Genomic DNA, 16222 nt, shown 5'->3' with positions numbered 1-16222 from the left:
ACACTGTATTTCTGCAGGTATATGGTATGGAGGATATATATGTATCTAGTACTGGGTAACACTGTATTTCCACAGGTACAAGGTATGGAGGATATCTATGTATCTAGTACTAGGTAACACTATGTATTTCTACAGGTACAAGGTATGGAGGATATCTATGTATCTAGTACTGGGTAACACTGTATGTATTTCTACAGGTACAAGGTATGGAGGATATCTATGTATCTAATACTGGGTAACACTATGTATTTCTACAGGTACAAGGTATGGAGGATATATATGTATCTAGTACTGGGTAACACTGTATGTATTTCTACAGGTACAAGGTATGGAGGATATCTTTGTATTTAGTACTAGGTAACACTGTGTGTATTTCTACAGGTACAAGGTATGGAGGATATCTATGTATCTAGTACTGGGTAACACTGTATGTATTTCCACAGGTACAAGGTATGGAGGATATCTATGTATCTAGTACTGGGTAACACTGTGTGTATTTCTACAGGTACAAGGTATGGAGGATATCTATGTATCTAGTACTGGGTAACACTGTATGTATTTCCACAGGTATAAGGTATGGAGGATATCTATGTATCTAGTACTGGGTAACACTGTATGTATTTCCACAGGTATAAGGTATGGAGGATATCTATGTATCTAGTACTGGGTAACACTGTATGTATTTCTACAGGTACAAGGTATGGAGGATATCTATGTATCTAGTACTGGGTAACACTGTATTTCTGCAGGTATAAGGTATGGAGGATATATATGTATCTAGTACTGGGTAACACTGTATTTCCACAGGTACAAGGTATGGAGGATATCTATGTATCTAGTACTAGGTAACACTATGTATTTCTACAGGTACAAGGTATGGAGGATATCTATGTATCTAGTACTGGGTAACACTGTATGTATTTCTACAGGTACAAGGTATGGAGGATATCTATGTATCTAATACTGGGTAACACTATGTATTTCTACAGGTACAAGGTATGGAGGATATATATGTATCTAGTACTGGGTAACACTGTATGTATTTCTACAGGTACAAGGTATGGAGGATATCTTTGTATTTAGTACTAGGTAACACTGTGTGTATTTCTACAGGTACAAGGTATGGAGGATATCTATGTATCTAGTACTGGGTAACACTGTATGTATTTCCACAGGTACAAGGTATGGAGGATATCTATGTATCTAGTACTGGGTAACACTGTGTGTATTTCTACAGGTACAAGGTATGGAGGATATCTATGTATCTAGTACTGGGTAACACTATATATTTCTACAGGTACAAGGTATGGAGGATATCTATGTATCTAGTACTGGGTAACACTATGTATTTCTACAGGTACAAGGTAGCGAGGATATCTATGTATCTAGTACTGGGTAACACTGTATGTATTTCTACAGGTACAAGGTATGGAGGATATCTATGTATCTAGTACTGGGTAACACTGTATGTATTTCTACAGGTACAAGGTATGGAGGATATCTATGTACCTAGTACTGGGTAACACTGTATGTATTTCCACAGGTATAAGGTATGGAGGATATCTATGTATCTAGTACTGGGTAACACTGTATGTATTTCTACAGGTACAAGGTATGGAGGATATCTATGTATCTCGTACTGGGTAACACTGTATGTATTTCTACAGGTACAAGGTATGGAGGATATCTATGTATTTGATGGCGGTTCTGTACGAGTAGACAGTAATGGCAGTATTGGAGTGGCCACCCCTGCCCACATATCTGCTAATACACTTCACGTTCAGGACAAGGGCACATTTGCCATGCAGTCTTACAACGAGTCCAACATGTTCAATGTCTTCATCACTAATGTCACTGTAAGTATACTCTAGGAGTCTTGGGATAGAGGGAATGTCATCTTTGTCTGGCTACTTATATATTTAGAAAAAAATCAATAAGCGGTAATTCTGCATAGGATTATCCAGGATGTCTCTGTGAATTTTCTTTGTTTACATTTTCTGCAAGCCACAATGAAAACAATTAAATGATGTCACCATTTAGAATAAGTTTTACATTGTAGCTGCATTGGTGTACATACAAGGCATGCAATGTATTATTTTACATATCCTGACAAAAAACAAGAATTTCTGTCCTTTGGGATATTGGATAAAGGATATTTTACTTCAGAACCCTTTGATCTCAAACAATTGACAATTTAGGTTTTTTTCTCATTTGAGTTGAGTTATGCAAATTTCATCTCTAGATCTATGGTGGTGGAGAATTCAATGCAAACACGGGTGTGAACTTCACCTCTCACCATCTGTTGGCTATTTACTCTGGTGGTCTGATTGACCTGTCAGGAGCTGGACAGCGTAGGCCAGACGGAGTAGGAGGAGGCACAGGTTAGTTCTTCAGGCCTGTAAGAGTTCCCACTGACTGTATACAAATCTAAATAATTTTGTATGATTGTAAAATCTTAATGTTCAGCAGAATGCTACATATCTGAATTGACACATATCTGTATTTTCAATCAAATGTATCAAAACTCCTGGTCCTATTGAGATGAAATCACATATCTGAATATCTACATTAACGTACCCAGAGTGTTCCTGGTATGATACATTCTATCTACTGTTCTATTTGTCTCCTTTACTAATAATGATTTTGGTCTGTATGTAAATTATATTTCTAGTTATTGTGTTTTGGTTAAATAACTGAAATCCTATTCATTTGTAATGTGATACATATTTTTGAGTTAAAAACTATTCAGGAAATAAAATGATACTACTGCAATTTTGTGTCAAAGCTGTTTTCTTGAAATTTGAGAGCTGTATCAGTTTGTGGAGACATGAATTAGGAGTATGGTAAGCCTGACCATTTGTTATAGGTTCAACGTCTGGTGGTAGTGGTGGCGGTCATGGCGGCAGTGGAGGCCGAGGCTCGTCACAGAGTACTACGGGGCTAGGGCATGACTCCATCTACGGCCCAGACCAGTACGGTAGTGCTGGTGGTTATGGTTACTATGGCGGTAAGACACTTACAATGTAAACTCTATATAAGGAAATTTGTTGTAAAAGCTGTGACTTTGCTATTAATTTAAATAATGTTCCCTTCTAAAAGGATTTAAGATATGGTACAACTGTATTTGAAACCATGCATTAAACTATCACAACACATTTATATCGTGCGTGTTGATTATATTTATTGCTCTTCATGCTGGTTATACCAGTATTCTTGCTTTTACAGATTCTCTGTACTTTGGTGACAACTCTCTGAGAAATTATATTGTGACTGGTGATGTCGGTGGAGAAGGTGGTGGACTTTTGTACATAAAAAGCCGACATGTTGATATTGATGGCGAAATACGTTCCAATGGGAAAGAAGCACACAGTACTTTTGGTTTAGGAGCAGGTAAGAAAGTCTTTGTACAGTAATCTATACAATCAATTATAGATTTATTGTCCAGGAATCAAAATCTTTGCTCCAGACTGACTATCTAGTACAATGTTAGACTTATGTGGTAGTTGCTGTTGTGATGTTTATGCATATTTCTTTTTCTTAACAACAGCTGGCCATTTCAGAATTACTTCAGAGGAATTATTTGGTTTGCTGGACATTAAAGATACTTTGTCCAGGAAATGACTTACCTGCTATTATGTTCACCAAATTTTAAATAAAGTGACATGTTAAAAAGACCAAACTTTCTGTAATTGCATATTGTAGGAATACAAAGAATAGTGTTTGCATATTGGGACTGAAAGCCCTTCGATATTTTGTTACAGAGATTGTATTGGCTGCAAGTCTTCTTTGCTATTTCATTTCTGTTCCTCAAAGTGATGGAATTGCACACTGAACCCTGGGAAGATCAAAGATAGGGAATGACAGTTCACATGTCATGCTGATAAATTTTTTGTTTTTTTTTTGTTTTGAACTGATTGGATTAACTGATTATTGTTTGATGTATTTCACATTCATTTGATAGATTTTTCAGAAGTCATAAAATGTACTAGTAGAATGGCATTGATATATTTTTCAGAAGTCACAAAGTATACCGGTAGATTGGTAGAGTCTCAAGTGACCTATTCTAATCACCCTTTGTTCGTTCATCTTGAATCATACATCGTCAGTCGTGCATCGTCTTTTCATAAACAATCTACATTTTCAACTTCTTCTCAATAACCAAGAGACCTGATATTGGCCCTATAGCATGCTGGGACGAAGGTTATGCTATCAGGATTGTTCAAATGAATGACCTTGACCTTCATTTAAGGTCACAGGGGTCAAATATGCTAAAATCTTTAAACAACTTCTTCTCATTAACCATGAGTACCAGAGACCTGATATTGGGCCTATAGCATGCTAGGGTGAAGGGTTATCTAGGATGTTCAAATTTATTCAAGGTTACGAGGGTCAAATATGCTAAAATCTTTAAACAACTTCTTCTCGCTAACCAAAAGGCCTAGAAACTGATATTGGGCATATGGTACGCTGGAGTAAAGGGCTATCAAGATTGTTCAAATCAATGACCTAGACCTTCATTCAAGGTCACAGGGGTCAAATATGCTTAAATCTTTAAACGACTAATTCTCGTTAAGCAAGAGGTCCAGAGACCTGGTATTATGCATGTAGCATGCCAGGATGAACGACATTGACCTCAAATTCAAGGTCACAGGAATCAAATCTGTGAAAATGTATCACAACTCGGATAACATTTGGGCCTCTTGTTCAAAATGAACTGATAGCTCTCACATTCTGAGTAAGGTCTAAGTAACAAAAGTTCAAAATGTCTAATAATGGCAAGTTAATATCTAATACTATACAGGTGGAGGTGCTGGAGGAAGCATATGGATTGTCTGTGATGAAATTGTTGGTCATGGTATAATGAACGCCAATGGAGGCAATGGTCGGTCATATAACAGTACTAGTGTCCATGGTGGTGGGGGCGGAGGAGGCCGTATTTCTGTCCAGAGCGGCAACATCATCAAGATGAATATCACCATGAAGGCATATGGAGGTTTGTTAATGAATCTTGATTTTGATTTCATTTGTTTTTGTCAAGAAATGTCTCACAACGTAGCTGAAATCTTTTGACATTTTGAATTTAAGTTTTTTGTTAAGGAATATTTCACCATGTAGTTGTTTCGTTTTTTAAGGTTTTATCTCACACTGACTAATTTAAGCACAACATTGACAAGTACAAGAATCTAATGATACAGAGAAGATAAATAATTAATATTGGTATTCAGGTTTCATTACAAATGTTTAAGATACATTCAGAATGTTTCTTATGATATAAATCATAATGAGAAAACTAATGCTTTCTTTGAATTTATAGAGTATAATTATTGAACCGTTTGATGTCCTTTATGATACTGATATATAAAAGGTAAAGTAATTCACAGTGAATCCTGTCTAATCTGAAACCATGTGGGACATTACACATTGATCCAAAAGGATGCTGGAATATCTCTGCTCCAGAATATGCAGGAAAGCATTAGATGTTTCACTAAATGATTGTTTTGACTTTGAACACTTATTATTTACAATATTCCAGGTACAAGTTCTGCAGAGACAGGTGGAGCTGGAACCATGTATGTTGAGACATTTGACAAAACTCACGGAAACATTACCAATCGTGCCCTGTACATTGACAACAATGGCCACGCTTACCCTAGGGGTTACCAGTTTAGTCAAGGTGATAGACGAAACTTAAATGACGGTAATTATGTTGACCGAACAGAAGCAGGTGGTATCACCTGGTTGTACCATGATTTGGGAGACTTATACGAGTTTGACAAGATGTCCCTCAGCGGAAATGCCCATATTGCCATCCAGTCCGTCCCCCCATCTACAGCTACCCTTGATGTGGATGTCATCAGTGGAGACAGAACTGCTGTGTTACATTGTGGTGTATTTCAGACCTGCAAATTTTTGAAGTTGAACGAATATTTACCATTCAACCTACAGGCATATAGGTTTGTACCTCCTAGAATGCCATTAAGAATACTTTTGATTCAGTTATCAGATATTCTCATTATTCCCTGTATTGCACTATCATATTTCAAATCTTTTTCTTCAAATGCATTTTAAAGAAACATTTACAGTCAAACCTCGATGATTCGAACTTCGTTGATTCAAATTTCTCGCTGTATCAAACTTTTGGCTTGGTCCCGAATTTTCTCACTATATAACACTACTAACGAAACTATGTATGATTCAAATTTTTTTAAATCGAAGTTTTCGATGTATCAAACTTTTTTCATGACCCCTTAGCTATGATATTATAGGTAATTGACATCTCAATGATTCAAACAAAAAATTTACCTGTACTGACCACTGAACAGGTGTTTGTCGTGACCCCTGTGGCAAGATTTCACACCTCTCCCCCAAATGCCCTGACTGACAATAGGGATAACGATAGCGAGTGTTGTCACTCCCGATCATGGGGTTAATTAATAATCAGACCAAATTGATAGATAAAAGGTGTATTTAGAAGCCATGACATTAAATCACTCCGGTAAAACATTTCGGTAGTCGTCTTTGATAATCTCCGCCGCCATTGAAATCAGCGGTCGGTGAGTAAATTTTACGGAACTGTAAAACAAGCGGACCAATTTTAAACACAAACAATTAGCGATGTCTTCACTCATATTCAAAGTGTCACGTTTCAAACTTATACATTAATATCCAAGTAAATCGATTATTTATCATTCAATCATGCATTCTCCAACCGATCGGCATTCCGTATTTTATATGCACATAACGTAAACGCACGTGTCTTTAGCAGAAAAGCCTAACGACTTACGTAAGTGTGCATTGTACTTATGCTTTATCTGTTAAACGTGATATAAGTGTTTTGTAATCGATACATAGTTTGTTTAATTAATAAAATGCTTAGGTATAATTAATGAAAAGTATTTTTATTTTGTTGTGTTTGAGGTATAAATTAACTAAACTTTTTGAGCCTGACAGGCGACGATCAACACGAAGACACTGCATGAGGACATGTAACGTTAACAGATATGGTCATTATCAAGAAAACATCGATCTTTTGTCAACCATGAATAATTTGAAGTCCCGCTGTTTCAAAGTTTTTCTGTTAGTCCCTTGAACTTCGAAACATCAAAGTTTGACTAGTTAAAACTGTACAGGATATTTTTGAATTACTGTTTTTTTCAAAAGTTCTGTATATAGAGTTCAAGGAATCCTGGGCCGATTTAACTTAGACTAAATTTATTCATTAATGAAATAATGACAGACCATTTGATTTCATGTTACTTATGGATGAGCCTGGACAAAGACTTTCAAGGGCTGTATCAATATTTACAGGTCTGTCTAGAATTATACCTGAAATAATACAATTAAAAATGGACAAACTGGTTTGTCTGCATCAACAAACAGACCACAAGTGTGACGATTTCTGTATAAAAGAATGTTTCCTTTAAATTTGAAAACTCTGTTCTTCCATGCATAATCCCCTTTGATCACCTGTTTGATAAATGAATTCATTATTTTGTGAAACAATCTCTTATATATTGTTATATTTTGAGTGTAATACTGTGTCTTTGCTCTGCAGACTAAGTGTCATAGAAATTCCCGAGAAGATAACAGTTCGAGAGGTTTGGTCTGAGATTAACGGAACAGTTAAAGGATTACAAGACTTAGCAGTAGAAGATAAAGGAGAAGTCTACATCTGGTCCTATGTCAACACTGAGGGCTCGCCATTGGGGACGTTCTCCGTCACCAACATATCTGTACGAGCTGGCGGGAAGTTTGAGCCGCTGATGACAAATGACACACAGATCACTGTGGAAGCCATCAGAGTCATAGTAAATGGTAAAGGCTATATCAGAACTAACAGCCTTCAGATGAACGCCGTCAATATCACTGTGGACTTGTCAGGCAAGTATTAGCTGTAGTCTGGAGATTTGTTTAAAATAGCAAAATATAGCATTCATTGAAAATAGCAACATTCAGAGTGCATTGTAAGTAATGAGGGTGTGATAAATATTTATTATATTCTATACAGGTGACTTCCATGCAGACTACACCGGATATTCCTCCGGCCAGGGTCCAGGTGTCGGACGATCGGCTACAAACCACAGGGGAGGATCAGGTGGAGGTCACGGAGGCCGTGGTGGGAGGTCACTTTACGGTTACTACTCTGGTGAAGCGTATGACTCCTTCAGATTCCCTATTGATTTTGGTAGTGGAGGAGGAGAAGGTCTTCTAGGAGATCAGGGAGGCCGTGGAGGAGGTAAATCTAACATGCATTAAAAGCAGTTTTGTACCACAGGGTATTGCAATGTATTTCTGATCTTCTTGTGGAAAACTGTAACAGTTCTTTATAAGGTTGCCTGAAAATCTGTTCATCCGTTATTATTTAACAAAAATAACTACTTCTTAATTACTGATTGAAGTTTAACCTTATTTGACTAGAAGCATCTATAAGTGCTGGTAATTCAAACAGCTACAAATGGTTGGGATGACACCGGGGGTTGGGGGGAGGGGGGACTTAGCAATGTATATCACTTGTATATTATATATGACTAGTAGCATCTTTAGGTGAAGGAGATTCAAAAAGCTACAAATTGTGGGGCTAAGAGGCGAGGCCAAAAGGGAGCGATTTGCCTATATTGCTAGGAACAACTTCTTCTGTGGAACTAAGCAATGGATACTGCTCATAGTTGACTGGTAGCATCCCTAAGTGGTGGGTATTCAAAAATTTACAAATGGTGGGGCTTGCCCGAAGGGTGCTGAGGTTTGTGGCCAAAACATAGAAATTTTGCTCTATTGCTATAAACAATCTCTTTTCTCTGTGATTTATATTGATTACATTTAATTGGTTGCATCCTTAGGTGTTGGGGATTCAAAAATCAAAAATCTACAAAATTAATTGTGGGGCTGACCCCAAGGGGCTGAGGGGCGGGGCCAAAGGGGAGTAATTCGGCTATATTGCTATAGATGACTTTATGTATTATTGAAACCATTGAGATCCCCACTTCTTAACCATATATATTCGCTGTATATGTATATAGCATTGTTGGGAATCAACAGATAAATCATGATTTAGAAATAGGGCCTCGGGTCTTTCCCCAACCCTAGGGACTTAGTTTCTTGAGTATTAGCTCACCTGCCTGAAGAGTCTGCAGTATGCTGGTGTGAAGTGCTACCAAGTTTGTTCAAATGAATGACATCGACCTACTTTTGAGGTCACAGAGTGACACACAATAATTTCTTAATAGCCAAAAGACTCCCAATACATGATATTGAGCCAATAGAAGGCTGGAATGAAGGCTTACAAAATTCATTTACATGAATAAACCTAGCTTGCCTTCTCTGATAATAAGGGCCTAGTATCCAAGTTACGGGTGCCTTATAGGCCTATATAGTAATCACTTTGTCCGTCCTGATGGATGGGTGTCTGTCCACAATTTTTTCTACTGGCTACAACTTTGGTATTTATCGACTGATTCACAGAAAACTTGGTCAAGATGTTAAGTTTACAAAAATGCATAGTCATCCAATAAATCAAAGACAAGGTCAATAGGGTAAAAGGTCAAGGTCAAATTGTGCATCTCTTCAGTGATAAACATTTTATTAGGACATTATCAAGTAAAATAAGTCGGAATTTAACAAGAAATAAACAAGGTCAGCAGAATATAGTGTGCTTATTTTTGGTTTATCATCCCTTGAACAGCTTATGTTTATTGAAGCAGGGACTTCATATAGTAGATAGTGGCTACCTCACTGTACAACATAGGGAAGGCCTGTCGCATGCCATCCACGGCAATTAGGATGAATTAAAAGTGTCATTCTGAAAAATATCAAGAGCCGGGGTCATAGATCCACTTTGTCTTAGAAATATGGACCCAAATGACCTTTACCTTTAATCCAGTGAGGGGCTGCGATAACTCATATCAGAAGGTTAAGGTATTGTAGCTTATATCAGTTGGTTAGAGTGCTGGCCACAAAACCTCAAGTGAAATCCCATTTGAGTGGTTCAATATTCCATAGGGGAGATTTTGAAATAAAACCAGTATTTTCATTTCTGCCCATCAAATATGGAGGTGGAAGGAAACAAGAGTCGCATCATAGCAAATGTGAAATGTACCTTTTGCTTTCTTACTATTATTTTTGTCCAAATGTCAAACATCAACTTCAGCTATAGGGGCAGATGTCTTTTTAGCCCACCATCATCAGATGGTGGGCTATTCAAATCGCCCTGCGTCTGTGGTCCATGGTCCGTCCGGCCATCCGTCATCTGTAAACAATTCTTGTTATCGCTATTGCTCAGAAAGCACTGAAGGGATCTTTCTCAAATTTCATATGTATGTTTCACTTGGTGCCTAGTTATGCATATTGCATTTTGAGACCTATCGGAAAACAACATGGCCAACAGGCAGCCATCTTGGATTTTGACATTTGAAGTTTGTTATCGCTATTTCTCAGAAAGTACTGAAGGGATCTTTCTCAAATTTCATATGTAGGCTCCCCTTTGTGCCTAGTTATGCATATTGCATTTTGAGACCAATCGGAAAACAAGATGGTCGACAGGCAGCCATCTTGGATTTTGACAATTGAAGTTTGTTATCGCTATTTCTCAGAAAGTACTGAAGGGATCTTTCTCAAATTTCATATGTAGGTTGCCCTTGGTGCCTAGTTATGCATATTTCATTTTGAGACCTATCGGAAAACAACATAGCCGACAGGCAGCCATCTTGGATTTTGACAATTGAAGTTTGTTATTGCTATTTCTCAGAAAGTACTGAAGGGATCTTTCTCAAATTTCATATGTAGGTTCCCCTTGGTGCTTAGTTATGCAAAACGCATTTTGAAACCAATCAGAAAACAACATGGCCGACAGGCAGCCATCTTGGATTTTGACAATTGAAGTTTGTTATCGCTATTTCTCAGAAAGTACTGAAGGGATCTTTCTCAAATTTTATATGTAGGTTCCCCTTGGTGCTTAGTTATGCATATTGCATTTTGAGACCAATTGGAAAACAACATGGCCGACAGGCAGCCATCTTGGATTTTGACAATTGAAGTTTGTTATCGCTATTTCTCAGAAAGTACTGAAGGGATCTTTCTCAAATTTCATATGTAGGTTGCCCTTGGTCCTTAGTTATGCATATTGTATTTTGGGACCAGTCGGAAAACAACATGGCCACCAGACAGTCATTATCGCTAAATCTCAGATTTCATATATAGGTTCCCCTTGTTTGAAAAGTACTGGAGGGATGTTTCTCAATTTACACAAATTAGTAAAAGGAAGGGAAAAATAGAGAGAAGATCAATCTGACATGGAACCTATAAAGATCATTCAATGGTGGGTGCCAAAATCCCTCTAGGATCTCTTGTTGAAAATTATAGCGGATATATTGCCACAATACAGTGTCTTTGCTATCCTGTCAGAGTCCTAGTTTAATAAAGTGGTAATCTGCATTAGTTTGTATCTGCATATAAATGACCTAGATCGACTTCAGAGTTGCTCTGGAAGCAGGTGAGCAATTCAGGCCAATAAAAATGGGCCCCTTTATTTAAAAAAAAATGTTGAGATCCCCACCTCATAACCATATTAAACATTGCTGGGATCGAGAGATAAACACAATCCCGAGGGAAAAAAAATAGGACAAGGGGTCTTTTCCTCACCGGGTCTTTTCCTCACCCAAAGGGAGTTAGTGTCTTCAAACACAATCATAATGTAAAAACAATCCTTGGTTCTTTTGGACCCCTAGGGAGTTTGGACTTCATTTCTGGATTATATCTGTGAAGCTGTTGAGATTCCCACCACATAACCATATACAGTAAAACTCGGATAAGTCGAAGTCGACGGGACCTAGCAAAATATTTGACTTATCCGATGGTTCAACTTATCTGAGTCCGTTTGTATATGGAGACAAAATACCTGAATATCATCGGCTGTATGCTGATCAAAGTGCTTGATAACATGGTCGAAAATAAACAATAAATAATATCAAAGAAATTAATTGTACGTGATAACAATTATTCGTTTATCTTATAAACAATATTGTGCACGGTTACAGATCAAAACAAAATTCATGGGTAAAATTATCTTTGCCATACAGACACGCGATTTACACACGGAGTCGTACACATTACAGCACATTATAAGAATATAAATGTACATTGTGTATATATTGTACTCACATTATTTCTCTTAAAATCCGTTTATATTGTTCTACAATTTAACAATGTAACATTTAATAGCATTTGATAGCATGTATGATGGACACAGGCTGAAAGCCTATATATCCATATCATGTATAATAATACAAAACATAATCATAAATATAAATGCAATCGGAATTCTTAATGCAATTAGATAAAACGCTTATTTTTCCAGTGTTCATCTAAAATGATTTCGAATTCTAATACAGAATCAGCATCAATGACACTGTCTGATAAACTATTCCAGGAGTCTCTTATTCTTTGGCTAAAGAAATGTTTATGAATGTCTAGCCGACACCATAGTTTAAATATTTTTTTTAAATGACCCCTGGTTCTCATCGAATCGTCCATCTGGAAAAAGAGTTACTCTATAATCATATACATTATTAAATATTTTGAATACATTTATCATATCTTCTCTATCCTTTCGATATCGAAGTGATGGGAGATTAGATTTCTCCAAATGTTCGGGTATGAAAAGTCTTTGAACCTGGAATATGAAACAATAAACAGTTCAGGAAAATTTAATCGACTGTACACATGCTGATTTTTTAGCTCGTCTCTTCAAAGAAGAGTGAGAGCTTATGTCGTCACTCCGGCGTCGGCGTTGGTTTTCCAAATGTTAAATTTTTGGTGCAAGTGTTGAAAGGCATAGTAATTTATAGTAATATGGTCCCTGTGGGGGTCAAACTATCCCCTGCCGGAGTTAAACTAAAAGATTTTTTTGAGAAAATTTCTGCGTTAAGTTTTTGGTGCAAGTGTTGAAAGGTATTAATACATCACTATATAATTGTACTAGGGTGCTGATAGTTGGTAATAGACTCCCTCTTGGGTTAAACTATCCCCTGCCAGAGTTAAACTAAAAGATGTTTTTGGGAAAAAACCAGAATTTTCAAATTTTTGGACTTAGAATATTTCTGTGTTAAGTTTTTGGTGCAAGTGTTGAAAGGTATTAATACATCACTTTATAATTGTACTAGGGTGCTGATAGTTGGTAATAGACTCCCTCTTGGGTTAAACTATCCCCTGCCGGAGTTAAACTAAAAGGTTTTTTTTGGGAAAAAACCAGAATTTTCAAATTTTTGGACTTAGAATATTTCTGCGTTAAGTTTTTGGTGCAAGTGTTAAGAGGTTTTAATACATCACTTTATAATTGTACTAGGGTGCTGATATTTGGCAATAGAGTCCCTATGGAGTAAGACAATCCCTTCCTGGAGTAAAACTTTTAAAAAAAATTGGATTTTTTCTTTTTAAATCTGTGTTTTTTGTTTTTGTTTTTAAATCTTTGGACTTTTTGTTAAGTTTATATTGTGAGTGTTGAAAGGCATAGTAATACATGGTATTAGGTTCCCTGTGGGGGTTAAACTATTCCTTGCCGGAGTTAAACTGAAATATTTTTTGGGGGAAAAAACACATTTTTTAAAAAATTTTGTGCAAATGTTGAAAGCTATTTAACACATCACTTTATGATTGTACTAGGGTGCTGATATTTGGTAAAAGAGTCCCTATGGAGTTACACTATCCCTTCTTGGGGTGAAACTGAAAATAAAACAATGTGAAAATGCTCACAATAGACAATTTATACTGGTCCACATTTTTCAAGGGAGACAACTCTCATTAGGATAATATTTTGTCAAAAAATTGGAGAAATATGTCCAAAAGCAATTACATTTGTGTTTAATATATTCATTTAATCTACAACAGCATAGCTTGTCTCCCGAATGTTTGTCAATAAATAATTTATATATATATAAATTGGTATGGTTTTGAAAATTGCATGAATTCACAAAGCATAATCTGATCGAGTAAACAATATAGATATTATTAATGCAATTTGCGAAACCATTCCAATTAATATATTTTAATTATTTATTGACAAACATTTGCGAGACGAGCTATGCTGTTCTCCAACAGCTCTTGTTATAAAAGGTGAAGTCTGCAGTCAGTGTTTATAGGATGCATAATTATGCATTGCCACGATGTTTTGTACAGAATAAAAACATTCTCCATATTATTTGTACTATTTCATCGGTGTACTCAGAATCAGGCATAGGTAAATAAATCAATGACAGACAAGTATTTTTAATGTGCATTATTCGGGTGGAACCTTTTATTTTTTGGCGGCCATGTGTATCAAAACAGTAAACAGAAACAAAGTAGGTCATGATCTTATGGTTTGTAGACTAAAACTTGTACATTTTATTCTAAGTTATTAAGGCTCATTCCCCAAACACCCTTTCTGGTTAAGACAAAGGAAGGTGTTTCTATAGGAAGTTCTTTGAAGTTTAGTTATAGTCTGTTTCAATATGAAATACCAATTCAGGTAAAACAAAATAGGGTCAGCTCAGGTATATGAATCAGATATAGTTTTCTAAATTCAAAGCACTATCACATAGAAAATTTTGATAGTAACAATGAAATGACAATATTATATTAATAGATATACATGTATATAAAATAAATTAAAAATCAAATTTTCAAAGCACTATGCCTAACTATATATTTTGCTATTGATAATAACAATAAAATGAATATCAGAATAAACATACAAATAAAAAAAAATCTATAAAATTAGAAGTAGTTTTCTAAATTCAAAGCACTAATTTTAGATGTTAACTGTTAATAATGACAACATCTGTTGATGACGAAGTTAACGTTGACCTGTGCATTCGCCATTCCTTTTATAATAAACCAAAAATATTTCTATTAATGAAACCTGAAATAGATACACAGAAGAATATTGTTCTACAAGAACTGATCTACAAAAATAACGTATAAAAGTAATCATATGATAATCTAGACAAATCTGGAAAAAACTATATGTATAGCTATTTGAAGAAAACCTGTACTAACTAAACCTGAAACAGATACAACTTTACAAGAATATTACAATAGTTCTGCAGTTACTGATCTATATTTTGTTATATAATAACAAATGTAAAAAAAAATCTAATACAATACAAATGTACATGTATAGCTATTCTAGGTAAAATAAAATATAAACAAAAACTGTTACTACTAACTAAACCTGAAAGATATATAACTTTTAAAGAATTTGACAATAATTCTATAATAACTTAATTATCTATACAAATCTAAAAAACGTAAAAAGTTAATCAATATGAAAAAAATACAAAGTCTTACTAATATTGCTTTATAGTGAAAAAGGATGAATTTAAGATTCCATAATTATGCCAATTTAAATGTGTATTAAAATGTTGATAATCAGATATATATTTACACCATCAATGAAAAATAATATCAGGCTAAATTTCCTGAAAAAATAATAAAAGAACGTAAATTAAATAATTGCATTAAAGTATTTTTTTAAAATATTTACACTAAATCTGAAAACAAGCACAAATTAAATGAATATGGTACGTTTTTACGGAAAATATGATTCAAAAGTATCCAACGATACAATCGTTTTACAATTCAAGATTCAGTAAGTACATATGTATGCCAAGGTGTTGATAATTCAAATATCAAAGCAAAATATGATGATTTTCCAAAGTGTGCTTCAGTTTTATGCACTATTTCTGAAACAGTTTGGCAATCATCAATACAATACAATAATATTTTATTAGCAGCTAATGATTTTCTGATCACCCAGCAGGTGAGTTGATTTACCTGTGTTTTCTACACTGAGAATATTTCTGTAACAGACTATAACACACCTTACCCCCTATGTAAACACCCCACCCTAACCAGAGTTGGTGTTCGAGAAAGACCCCGTTATTAATACCCTGACGTTTTACTTCACCTGTGCACCTGTATAAGCTATGGGATGATGTGCGACCGACAGCAAGAAACTAACAATAGGCTCAGGTAACACTCGGCCAATCAGGCCTGTGTCAGCAAATTTTACCTGAGAAAGCATGACGCCTTTGATGTTCGACACAAAAATGGATATTTTGGTGTAGTTTAGAAGGGAGGGACCACAAAATATATTTGACACAACCGCAGTATTCGATTCAACAGTGTTCGAATCATCCGTGTTTAATTTACTAAGATAAAGAAGGGAAAAAATAGGGACCGAACGAAACAT

The 16222-nt window shown here is 35.7% G+C and overlaps 1 protein-coding gene across 1 annotated transcript; it reads left to right on the top strand.

Annotated features, from left to right (window-relative positions):
* The first annotated feature begins 2637 nt into the window (after positions 1 to 2637).
* LOC117331112 (outer membrane protein IcsA autotransporter-like) lies at positions 2638 to 7892 on the top strand. The gene is made up of 6 exons (XM_033889707.1): positions 2638 to 2650; positions 2867 to 3007; positions 3226 to 3390; positions 4802 to 4993; positions 5534 to 5954; positions 7556 to 7892. Exons 1-6 carry the CDS (start codon positions 2638 to 2640, stop codon positions 7890 to 7892), a joined length of 1269 nt encoding a protein of 422 aa, XP_033745598.1.
* Positions 7893 to 16222: the final 8330 nt, after the last annotated feature.

This window comes from Pecten maximus, chromosome 7, assembly GCF_902652985.1.
Source record: "Pecten maximus chromosome 7, xPecMax1.1, whole genome shotgun sequence".
In the NCBI taxonomy this organism is placed as follows: Eukaryota; Metazoa; Mollusca; class Bivalvia; order Pectinida; family Pectinidae; genus Pecten; species Pecten maximus.
The sequence above is the reverse complement of the archived record's forward strand: the minus strand, read 5'-3'. Positions and strand labels throughout refer to the sequence as shown.

Bases quoted from the DNA above. Each gene is read 5' to 3' on its own strand.
- LOC117331112 (XM_033889707.1), top strand. The intron at 4,994-5,533 runs GTTTGTTAATGA...ACAATATTCCAG, and splicing joins CACCATGAAGGCATATGGAG to GTACAAGTTCTGCAGAGACA. The intron at 5,955-7,555 runs GTTTGTACCTCC...TTTGCTCTGCAG, and splicing joins TTCAACCTACAGGCATATAG to ACTAAGTGTCATAGAAATTC.